The 11,187-nt window shown below is 45.1% G+C and overlaps 1 protein-coding gene across 1 annotated transcript; it reads right to left on the reverse strand.

The window, feature by feature from the left end:
* Positions 1-628: 628 nt before the first annotated feature.
* On the reverse strand, positions 629-10,751 carry arhgap35b (Rho GTPase activating protein 35b). The gene is made up of 7 exons (XM_031752582.2): positions 10,616-10,751; positions 4,984-8,890; positions 4,683-4,824; positions 4,194-4,271; positions 3,904-4,035; positions 3,586-3,691; positions 629-3,455 (listed from the first exon to the last, which is right to left on the reverse strand). The coding sequence occupies exons 2-7, from the start codon at positions 8,695-8,697 to the stop codon at positions 3,044-3,046; spliced, it is 4,584 nt and encodes a 1,527-aa protein (XP_031608442.1). The 5' UTR covers positions 8,698-8,890; positions 10,616-10,751; the 3' UTR covers positions 629-3,043.
* Between the last annotated feature and the right edge of the window lie 436 nt (positions 10,752-11,187).

Below are 11,187 nucleotides of genomic sequence, written 5' to 3' on the forward strand. Positions count from 1 at the left end.
GCGTGCAGTCACTCATGACGGATACACTGTGAATAATTGATGCTTTTCAGAGTCACAAGCACCATGTGTGCTTGACTAATAGCTCCTACTACTACTGTAAAGGTATTTCTGCATGCATGCTGTGGAGAATAACCTTATCATGATGATGATGATTATTATATTAAAAGTTTCATACAACACAATCTTCAATCATTGTCCTTGGCAGTATGTGCCAGCAGCCATGTAGACTATTCATGCGTTGCTGTGCTTGTTTATTAAGCTGTCAATCAAGAAAATAGTAGTAATAGAAAAAGCACACTTATTTACTCCACAGCTAAAAAGTGGAAAATAACAGCCTTATATGTTGTCAGATGGGAGCACGGTGCAGAATGGCTTTTCAAAAACTGTCATTAGCCCTCCGCTCCATTTTCCCACAACAGTGACTTTTTTAACTTAAAAAATGGGATGACTGATATTTTTTAATTCCTTGGTCTCTACTGTTGTGACAACCTTCATCTGACTGCTATTGTGTGGCTTCGCAAAGTATAATCAAAAGAATGCGCTTTTACCAGTGGAGCTCCAATCTCATTTCAAACCTGAACGGAGAAAAGGATCAATGGGACACAGACGCAGCAGCGACAAAACTGGGGACAATTTTACAAGATTTAATTTATTAACTATTATACAGTTCACATAAGGCCTTCATCTTCAAACACTATTCTCAGTCAGACAAATTCCATGGTTTGCTTCTGGTGCACAGTACATCAACTTTCACGTTGCAGCTATTTTCACTTCAGTATTGGTTTTCTTCTAATTTCACGTTTTAAAACAGGGAGGGAGGCTTTCATCCTTCTCCCCTGGTGTGTCCATGTGTGTGTGTGTGTGTGTGTATGTGTGTGTTTTATTTATTTTTTTAAATCATGCACTAAACTCAGGTGGCCTCGAACCATTCACAAAATTGTAAAAATGGACTTTCAATCATTGAAATACACACTAGAAATGTTTTCTACCATTGACTAAAAGGTGGTGTCCCCCTCCCCTCCCCCCAAACATACAAATAAACAACCATCATAGAGTAGTACGCACTCACTTTTTTTTGCCTCAGCGAACGGCAGGATCTGCTGAGGATGGGCATCGCGAGCGATGCCGTAACATTTATATACTCCAGGGAATCGTGTTGTCTGGTCGGTTCTGTGCCAGGTTCAGCTGCAAGCACTGCGCAGTTTGAGGAAGGCCCTCATTTTATACTCCTGACAAACAGGTAAAATGACTGACTTCCAACAGCATTATGATCCCAAAAAGTACCAGTAATTGTTGATCCTAAATATTCATACAGTTGATCCCACTATGCTGTGGTCATAGCAACCGAGAACTACAGCAGAGCCGCTGTCCTCTGGTGGTCCACATCTCTCACCTTCATTGAAAGAGACAGTGCTTCCTCTCATGGACTTAACCGTTATTAAAGTTGTTAGGCCTTCATTATCAGTGCTGCTTGTTTTCAGCGAAAATGAAGGACGATATTGCAGCACAAAACTAATCAACTAGAGCAAGTAAACTGCCACGGGTGCTTCGTGAACGTCTCGATCCGCAGGTACTTCACTTCCACTGGTCATTGTGTTTCAATAGCAGGACTAGCAGTGACAGCGCGTTGAGAATACTAAACCTTCAGAGTTAATAGTACATGGATACAAAGAGCTCAGTTTGATAAACAGCCACAGCAACACGTCCGGAAACCTATCATGTTTCAAGTGTTTGGTTTACGTGGACAACAGATGCTAGCGTAAAATTTGCATGTATGGCGTGGCTGGGTTACACATTCAAAATGGCAAAAGTTTTCTCCTTCACTTGACCGACGGCAGGCAAAAGCCTTCGCTGATATTCCAACGGCCTAATCGAACCAAGCATCCCTAAATACGCCCACTCTGATCGACCAACAGCTAGAAAAGAGGACAAACAAAAACGAGTTTTTCACATGGCTGGATGAATGAGGAACACGAGCGGATTTGGATTTCCCACCAACCTAAAATGGGAAACCCCCACCCACCCACACCGGATCCACTTTTTTTCCTTTTCTTTTTTTTTTTTTTTTTTTTACAAAAAGGATCTTGTTTCACAAGCCTGCACTGATGCCACACTCGACCACTACACAAACAAACATGAACAATGAATCCGTGTGGCATTTCTTCATATTTAAACACTACACTATTAAAAAAAAAAAAGTGCTTCAGATAAGTTTGTGGATACAAAAAACAGGTCTGATGTAAACAAAGTTTGATCTGCCAGAGCTCTGTCGTGGCAATGGGTATGGCTGTTTGAGCTGTGAAATTAAAAACACGTAAGAAAAAAAACAATATGTCCAAAAAAAAGAAAAAAAAAGAAAAACCCCTTTTGAGGAGAAAAAACCCAACAGTGATCATTAAAGTGCATCCCTGGATGTGTTACTCCCAACCGTTCCCTTCCCTCCCATCCCCATGCTGACCCCTCAAGTAGAGCCGATGACAGAAACCCAAAAGGCAGACACAGAGGAAACTCTGCTATATGGAGCAAACTGCTGCCCAAAGGACCTACAGAGGACCAGTCTATAAATCCAGTGGCAGTACTTTCAAGAGAAAAAGAAACTAAAAACAGTTTTTACACATACTAAAAACACGGTGGCCCCGAGTCTTTCTCTTCCAGCTTGGCATAGAGGTTTCTATTTCTTTGTATTATAGGATGAGTGGTGACTCGCTGTGACGGTGACCCCTGCCCTCCACTTCTCTGACCTGACATCCACTCATCCAGAAGATCAGAGGGCGGAAGGAGCTTCACTGGTAATGGTAGCCTCCACTCCGACGCACACAAGCATGAACATAATTGGCAGGTTGGGGAAGTTTCTCAGACACTTTCCATCTCCAGTCCTCATAACCTGGGTTGTCCATCATGATCAAAAATGAAATGTGCATGTGCACATTTTTTTTCTTTTACTTGTTTTTTTTTTTTTTTTTTTTTTTTTTTTTTTTTTTTTTTAGTGTGTGTTGGTGATAAGGTCCAGCATCATCATGGGCACACATGGTTTCATTGTCTCTCACAGTGTCTCCTGTTCAGCGGGGGAATGGTGGGCATGGGGGTGCTGGTGGAGGGGAGGGAGCAGAGACTGCAGGGGAGACTGGGGGGTGGTGGGTGGGGACTGCTGCAAGGGGCTGAAGTGAGGGGTGGTGTGAGGTGGAGAGGAGCGGTAACAAGAGTAGGCAGAGCTCCCGCCGAGGGTGGTGGTGGGCGAGGCAGGGAGGCCCGCCAGGCCGGTGGGGGAGTCGAGGAGGGGCTGGTTGTAGAAGAAGAATGCACACTGGTGGATGAAGGTCTCAATGATTGTCTGGTAGGTGCGCGTGGCAGTCAGAGCATCCATGGTGGAGAAGTCTGGCCTCATGAGGGTGGGCCAGAAACAGATGGACAAGTTCTCACTGGTCATCAAGTTCATCCTGTTCAGCTGGCTCACCCTGAGAAAACACAGAAAGGTACACTGACTGATTCCTTCTCATATAGTGGAGGAAGAGTAAAAAACAAACAAACAAAAAATAGGAGATGACAACGCATGAAAGTGATTTAAACCGTAAACAGGGGACTTACTTGTGTAAGTGGTTCATTACATATTTGAAGACATCATAATTCTCCTTGGGGAACCTCCTCAGGACATCCTTCATGGTATACAGCCTCTGTTCTCTGTCACTGATTTCTGCACAAACAGGATGTTTTTTTTAAGACTTCATCACACACAGTGATTTAAAGCTGAAACGTCTCTCTACGCCGTCAGAAAAATGTTTGTCAAGACTAAAACACCTAAAATGGAGCAGCTCTGCCAAAACCTTCCCACCCCTGTTCCTCTCTAAAGAAATAATCTTTTTATGTTCTAGTAAAGACTCTCCCAGCCCAGCAGTGTTTGCTTACTGAAAGCATCCAGTAGGTCCACCTGCAGAGCACAAGGCACCAGGGGCTCAGGCAGTTCAGAGAAGAAGCTTTTGAGGCCTCCAGCCACAGTGTTTATGGAGAAGTCTTTCTCCACTAGGTCTAATCCGTGGTCTGCACAGGGAGAATGACAGTTAAAGCCCGTCAGTCGTAGCGTTCATCGGGAATGAGCAATGAGTTCTGTGTCACTTTCTTCCAGTAACTCTGCTCATGTTTTGATTAGGCAGTCACATAATTACAGCTGGTTCAAACAAGTACGATGAGCAACTCACCCTGCTCAAACTGCCTCTGCATGCTCTCCATCTCCGACTTGTTGCCGCTTACGCGGTACAAACCCTCCGTATTCAGGCCTGAAGGAAAACGAGCGAAGCAGAGAAAGGGGAAAGACGTGGGTGGGTGTCACAGTGGGAAAGAAGCAAAGCACAAACACTTCATCAGCCCCTTTGCAAACAGACGAGGCAACACAGACGCCGAAGATTAAACAGATGCTGAAGATTAAACGCACCCTAGTATTAATTTCACATTGCATTATTGTCATGAGCAGGTGCATGGGTTTAGGAACTCTGCAGGAATGTGAAGATGATTAATCACTAAAATAAATTCCATAAAAGACCTTTACCAAAAGTACAAATTAAAAACCTGATAAGTGAGGAGTGTAATGAGAATTTCTCTGAATGAAACTTTAAACACAATTTAGCGTACATGTAAGGAACAGCAGCACGAAATAAGCTGTTAATTAACAAGAAAAAAAAGGCACTTACCTGTTGTCTCAATGAAGCGGACACACTTTTCAATGAAGAGAGGGATCGGTCTGTCTGGGGATACCACATTCGCCAGGGGGACCCCGAAGTAATTGCTCTCCAAGGGCTTGGGAATAGCTGGACGGGGCTTTGGTCTAGTTTTCTGCAGGAAAAAAGAAAAAGAACGAAACTCTTAGTATCTCAAAGCAATAATTACGCTGACACCAAGGTGCACTCCATGGCTTCTAACAAAATGTACAGTCATTACACTAATTTGAAAGCTATGCAACATGAAAAATGGCTTTTTGCAATAATAACACACCTTGGCTGTCCGCCGCAGGCTCTTCAGAATGTTCCTCTTCTTTGGGTCTTCGCTCTCCTCATTCACTAGACTTTCACCTTTAAGGGTCCCAAAGTCATCTTCTTTGGACTTTGGAAGAGCTCCCATCTCGTCATCACTGCCTATGAAGCTCGTGCGAAAGCTACTGAACTTGCCCAGCCGCTTAGAGCGGTCACGGTAAAGACGAGGCTTCACGCCAATTGCAGAGAACTTCCTCCTTCGTTCCAGAGAGCTGCTGTCCGCTTCGCTGTCTGAGCCGTTTCCATTGGAGTGCATCCTGTTTGAGTTGCGGATGGTGATGATTTTTCCTTGTGTGCTGTCATGTGGTACCGAGTAGATGATCTCTTCGTTGCTTGGGCGGGGTTTTGTAACAGCGTCAATGGGTTCGGCGTAGTCTGAGGGATCGTATCCCATGTCGCCACCAGGAACCCAGGTGACAGCAGAGGGTAAGGACCGCCGATGACCCAGCGTGTCGATATATGGGTTACGGCTCATTTTCCGGAAATCGAAGGTGACGCCTGGTTTAACTCTCACTTGGGGGGGTACTTTGTTGTTCAGTTTGTTCTCAAAGTCCCTGATATCAGATATGACGGAGATGTCACTGGAATCTAAGTCGGGCATGTTGAAGCCGCTACTGTGAGATGTGAGCGTGCCATCGTAGTACGGTGGCGACGGCTCTACGTCGTCCTCGGAATCCAGGAACATAGTGACAGGACTAGGAGAGCTGCAGCGTGGGGAGTAGACATTTTCATTGGTACACGCTTCAGCTACATTATCGTACATGTGCGTTGCCTCCACGATGTTACGCTTCTCTACTACCTCCATCAGAAATGGATGAAACATTTCTATCCTGTGGAGGCCTCCCACCACCCCCCCAGACCCACAAACCACGCTGTTGAAGCGACCCTCAATCTCATGGGCTAGTTCCTCCCCCTGGATCAGCTGTTCACAGGCATAATCGCTGTCAGTGAGCTCTGCCTGGCTATCTCCAACTGCCAACAGCTGAATAGGGATGATGTCCTGCACCTCGCACAAGAATGCACAAAGGGTCTCCAGGGAGGCCTTTCGGGAGACCGAGTAGACTGCAATGTAGCCGTGCACTAACCTGCTCTTCCTCAAAGTGAAGGAGGCGTGGTATGAGAGCAGAGAGAGCTCTATAGCCAGCTTATGTCCACCAACTGTCTGCTCCAGCAACACGGAGGTGCCGCTATTAGACATGGGTCTGCAGTGCTGATGCATTAAGAAAGGCGACAGGAGCTGCTCTGTGTCGTAGGGGTCTCCACACATTAAGCACATGACAATGCGAAGGTCTGCCTCTGGGACTGGCTGAGAGTCTCGGAGACCTGGAGGCTCAGGGAGGAGGGGTGGGGAGCTGCTACTAAAAGATGTGCTCCTCCTAATATCCAGAAGGCCCCTCAGCACCTGGTTTATTTGGGTCTCGCTTATGTTATGGCCGTAGCCCACACCGGGGGAGGCAGGGTCTAAAAAGCTACACTGCAATCTCCTTGCAACCTGCTGCCCCTGTGTTATCAAGTTTAAGGCAGTGTCACCACCTATATCAACGTATGATCCTACACCTCGTTTAGTGACTAAAAGGAGTGAAGTCGGCAGCTGTGCTAGCTGGCTATCTCTTCGGCCCAGAGTTGACTCCCTAAGTCGCTCGAGGCTTTCCACCACATAAGAAAGTGATTCTTTTGAATTATACAAACACAAACACCCATGAGGAGTGAAAGTGGGGGTGTAGAAAGAATTTACCGGAAGACGTACATTTCCGTCAATAGGTCGCAGTGTCAGTTCGTACATCTTCCCGTCTAACACATACCAGTCATCGTTTGTGCAGAGAGCTCTAATCTCATTGGCAAATTCTCTGGCTAGTCCATCCTTCCCTAGTATAACGAGGTTTATTCTGTCAGCCTTGGTTTCCCCAAAATGAGCTTTCACGTCAAAAAAGGGGTAATGGGAGGGAAAACGTGACGCTAACAGCTGCTCGATCTTAGAGTCTACGCAGTGTGGACTGCTAGGGCAGGTCTCCTTGGTGGGATGATAGACAAAGTGGATATGTTTTAATACCAAAGCATCTCTTTCGGCAGGAAGCTTCTGTAGCGCCTTGAACCTCTGCTCCTCCCCCAGAACCTCTTGGATTGCCCCCATCTTCTCCTTGCTGGGTTTAGCATCCACTTCAAGCTCATAAAAAAGCTCAGAGTATTCCAGCAGAAGCTCCTGGAAGTCTTCTTTAGCACGGTCAATGATCTCCTTCTGGTGCCGATTATAGAGATCAAGGTATTCTGGCTCCTCAAGCCACTGGTAGAACTCTTCATTCATGATGAAGCTCCGGGCCTCCTCCCAAGGTTTACCAGGTGTGACGAAGGGGGAGGAAGCCAGTCTCTGCTTAAACTCTTGCCTCATCTCCGCCCGTTTGCACTCATTGCGCAGATGCTCCAGGTGGGCATTAAAAATTTCTTCTGCTTCAGCAGTCTCCAACAGGTCAGAAGGGATTCGCTCATCTTCCATGTTGTCGATGTGAGACGTATCCTCCCATGGCGAGTCCTCGAGAACAACAAACCAGTGGGTGAAGTGTTGCTTGGACTCAAGGACTTTCTGTACCCCAGACCAGCTCAGCTGATCAATCTCATCCAGGTCAGGCACTAAAGAGCTAAGTGCTAAAGGAAGAGTGCTTACGTATATTTTTCGACGCCTCTCAATATGTTCCTGCTTCAGACGGTAGACATGCTGCTGAAAAAGTTTCTTGCATTTAGCCGTTCCCTCCAAGAAGACATATTCTTTGTACTCTGGGGAGTTGTTCATGCGTCGACTGGTGTTTAGCCAGGTTTCGTTATGATTCTTTACTATACGGTTGATTAGCCATTCATAGCGATCCTTAGCAGAAGCTATCTGCTGACTCTGGAGTTTTAGGGCCTCAAAGTATGGGATGATCTTAGGCTTGCCCCTGCTCTTATCGATAAGCTGAACCAAAGTGAGAAAGGCGAGGTCCACATTTATGTTCGAACGTGCCGATGTCTCAACTACTGGTAGACTCTTTTTTGTGATAGCAAAGGTATGTGCATCTTTAATGTAGCGCTCTACTCCTTCGTCGCATTTGGTGAGGACCAGCACAATGGGCTTCTTAGTCTTGCTCAGCTGACCATATAGGTTTGAGACAAATTTCAGCTGGTCGTCAAAGTTTCGGTTCATGCCACGGCTTACATCGACACAAAGGAGGAAGCCATCGACCTGCAGCTTACCCTCCGGCATTTGTTTTTGCTCAAAGTCTTGCTCCAGACCCAGCTGATCCGTACAGAAGTACATGAGCTTCTCTGCTGAGGCCAGCTTGGTTGCTGCTGCCCGTTTGATATAGGGCTGCATAGCAGTGCTACGGTGCGGCTGAAACGTCTGGTCATCGATGAATTCGGTCTGCTCCACAACATGCATCCTGCACTCGGGCCCCTCCTCGAGAACCCGTGACACCTCCCCCCAAAACAGGAAGTGATCATTATTGACTACTCGACCCCCAAAGTCGCTGGTGCTCAACACGGACGTGTGATCCAAGTAGAAGTCATCAGCGCTAGGACGCACAAACCTATTACACAAGCAGGACTTGCCAACCCCACATTGCCCCTTCTCTTTCTCTGTTCCGGACAAACCCACCACAATGAGGTTGTAAATGGGCGACCGCACATCTTGCTTTTTGGCCATCATAGCCTGCTGACACTCATCCTGCCTTAAACAGGCACTGTATAAAGGAGTTCACTTGAATGTTTGTCCATAAAGTTGCTGATCTACAAAGGAGATCAGATTTCTCTTTCGTCTGCTGGGGCTTAAATCATAATAGACAGTGCCGCAGTGATATCAGGAGACGGTTCTTTCATTCACTCGTTGCGTGATTCAGATCCTGTCAAAAGAAACAGAGAACACACAAAAAAAATGAAATCAGACAAACTAAGCAATCAACCAAAAACTCATTTTGAATTAAAGGGGGAAAACAAAACAGTATAATGTAGTAGAATGATTGGGCAAATGTCAGGCCCTTCTTCCCCTTAAGCGGCTATAATAATAAAAGTAAATATCATTATGCTACTTTAAGATGTAAAAATGTACTTGTCAGTTTGAATGAGGCATTTTTTTTTTACTTTTATCCTTCTTAACAACAGATCTATCTATAATAATAAAGTAGGCACATAATAATCCATTTTGTGCTTATTCCCTTTGTTTGACAAAGACTGATGAATCCTCTCAATGGTAAATGCCACAAAGAACCCGTAACACCAACCAATACTGGTTCTCATTATTTTTAATTGATTTCAAGTTGCCCGACATCACTGCATTAATATTATATGCACACTGGCATATATCCTGCCACCAGCAAAGCGTAAGGAAAACAGACATATGATAACAGGAATACCAGCGATGTGGTCTCCTTGCAGGGGGCCAAACACAATCTCAAATAAGGAAGAAGGCTCATTTTTGCACATTCCATTAATGAACTGAATAAAATGGGCAAGTACACTTGACTGCGCTTCATTTAAATTTTTGAATAATCTTTTATCTGATCGACAAATTTATTTAATCGACTCATTTCAGCACCGGCTGTACTGATCTCCAGAATTCCTTAAAACATCTAAAGAGGATCAAAAGATGACATTAATCCCTGGAGAAACATGTTGGGAGTGGTACTTTTTTTCCCCTTTTTGTTAAAATGACGACCTCAGCTGATCAGTGAGTGGGGTGACAAGCATTAAAATGACTATGGTGAAAGCGCCTCAGTCAACACTCTTCAGCCTAAGGGAAACAGTAGCTATCTTTAAAAGCATCTTCCCTGACCAAAAAAATGAATGAAGAGCTTATTAAACAGCCTTAGTCACACTTACCATCATTGCCAAAGGGCTACGAACTTGCTCACACCTTTAAGACACTTAATGTTACTGCCAATTTTATGGCACTGACTAATGCTTCCATTATTATTATAGCACTGATGCAATTCTGCTACAATAGTCAGCACATAATGTGATCCAAAAAAATAAAAAATAAACCATATGCAGAGGTTAATTAATGTGTAATAAAATTTCCTGAAGTGAAAAATCCTACATTTAAAAAAACAAAACAAAAAAAGCATGAGTCATGAAGAAATATTTAACCTGCCATATGACCATGACTACACATTCATGGTGGGGTCAGAAGCAAACATGGACAGTCCAAACAGCTCAGCTGAGCTAGGCCTGATATCCAAATGAGCAGACAAGTTCTTTTCAAATAAAGAAAAAAAAACCAACCAGCATGCCTTTACCTAAACGCCATCATACCAAAGCGCCCTTTTTAATCAATTCCCTTCGTACAACCTACTTTTTAAAAGCTAAGATTGTGTAACCTTATATGTTCTGCAAAAGGATTAACAGTTAACACGGGCTTGAGGGTGCACAGAGAGGGGTGACCACGCCAGGCCTGCTGTCTACATAATGAAATGGCAGCGCCGGAGAGCCGAGATAGCCTTACCTCCTGCACACCGACAGACAGACAACCTTTCACGGGAATGTATTTACCCAGCTGTCTTGGGGTGTAGCACTCGACAGCTTCGCTAGGAAATAGCCAATAAAGCAGAGGGAGCACGTAGGATACATACCATTGCATTTCTCCCCCTTTCTCCTCTTGCATCTGTCAGGCCAGCTCTTGCCGCAGCCCTCGCCGCCGCCTGATGTGCATAAGCAGCCGCAGAGAATGCACTGTGGGTCGGAACTATTCGCACATGAAACCGACACCTCTACAATTTGTGCGATGTGCTCATCTGAATACCATATCCTTCACCCATGTCTGGATTTCTCCTGTTTTGTTTTGTTTTTTCCTTGCACTAAGGTTTTAACTGAAATCAAACACGGGAAAGGCAAGAAATAAATATCCCGAACAATAGAACAATCCGATTTCTGTTCCCGCAACGCTTTCTTCACCCGTGCGAGATTCAGACGTGTGTTTAAAAAAAGAAAAAAAAATCTGCTCAGTCGTCTTCTCCTCCCGGTTCACCACGTTGCTTTTTCAATAATTATTCTGTCCATTGTTGTGCCCACATAACGCTGGGCCGGTCGCGCACACGAGACAACGGTGAGTTTGATGCAATCGCCGGTGCTGTTTCGCGTAAGAAATGCCTTCTGCTGCAACACAAACTGCTCATGTCCCGATCAATTTAGGAGCAGATTGCGC

The sequence above is a fragment of the Oreochromis aureus genome, linkage group 10 (genome assembly GCF_013358895.1).
Source record: "Oreochromis aureus strain Israel breed Guangdong linkage group 10, ZZ_aureus, whole genome shotgun sequence".
Taxonomy (NCBI): domain Eukaryota; kingdom Metazoa; phylum Chordata; class Actinopteri; order Cichliformes; family Cichlidae; genus Oreochromis; species Oreochromis aureus.

Coding starts and splice junctions, on each gene's coding strand:
- arhgap35b (XM_031752582.2), bottom strand. CDS start 8,697: ATGATGGCCAAAAAGCAAGATGTGCGGTCGCCCATTTACAACCTCATT. Junction 4,825..4,983: donor GCCTGCGGCGGACAGCCAAG/GTGTGTTATTAT, acceptor TTTTTCCTGCAG/AAAACTAGACCAAAGCCCCG. Junction 4,272..4,682: donor CCGCTTCATTGAGACAACAG/GTAAGTGCCTTT, acceptor GTTTTCCTTCAG/GCCTGAATACGGAGGGTTTG.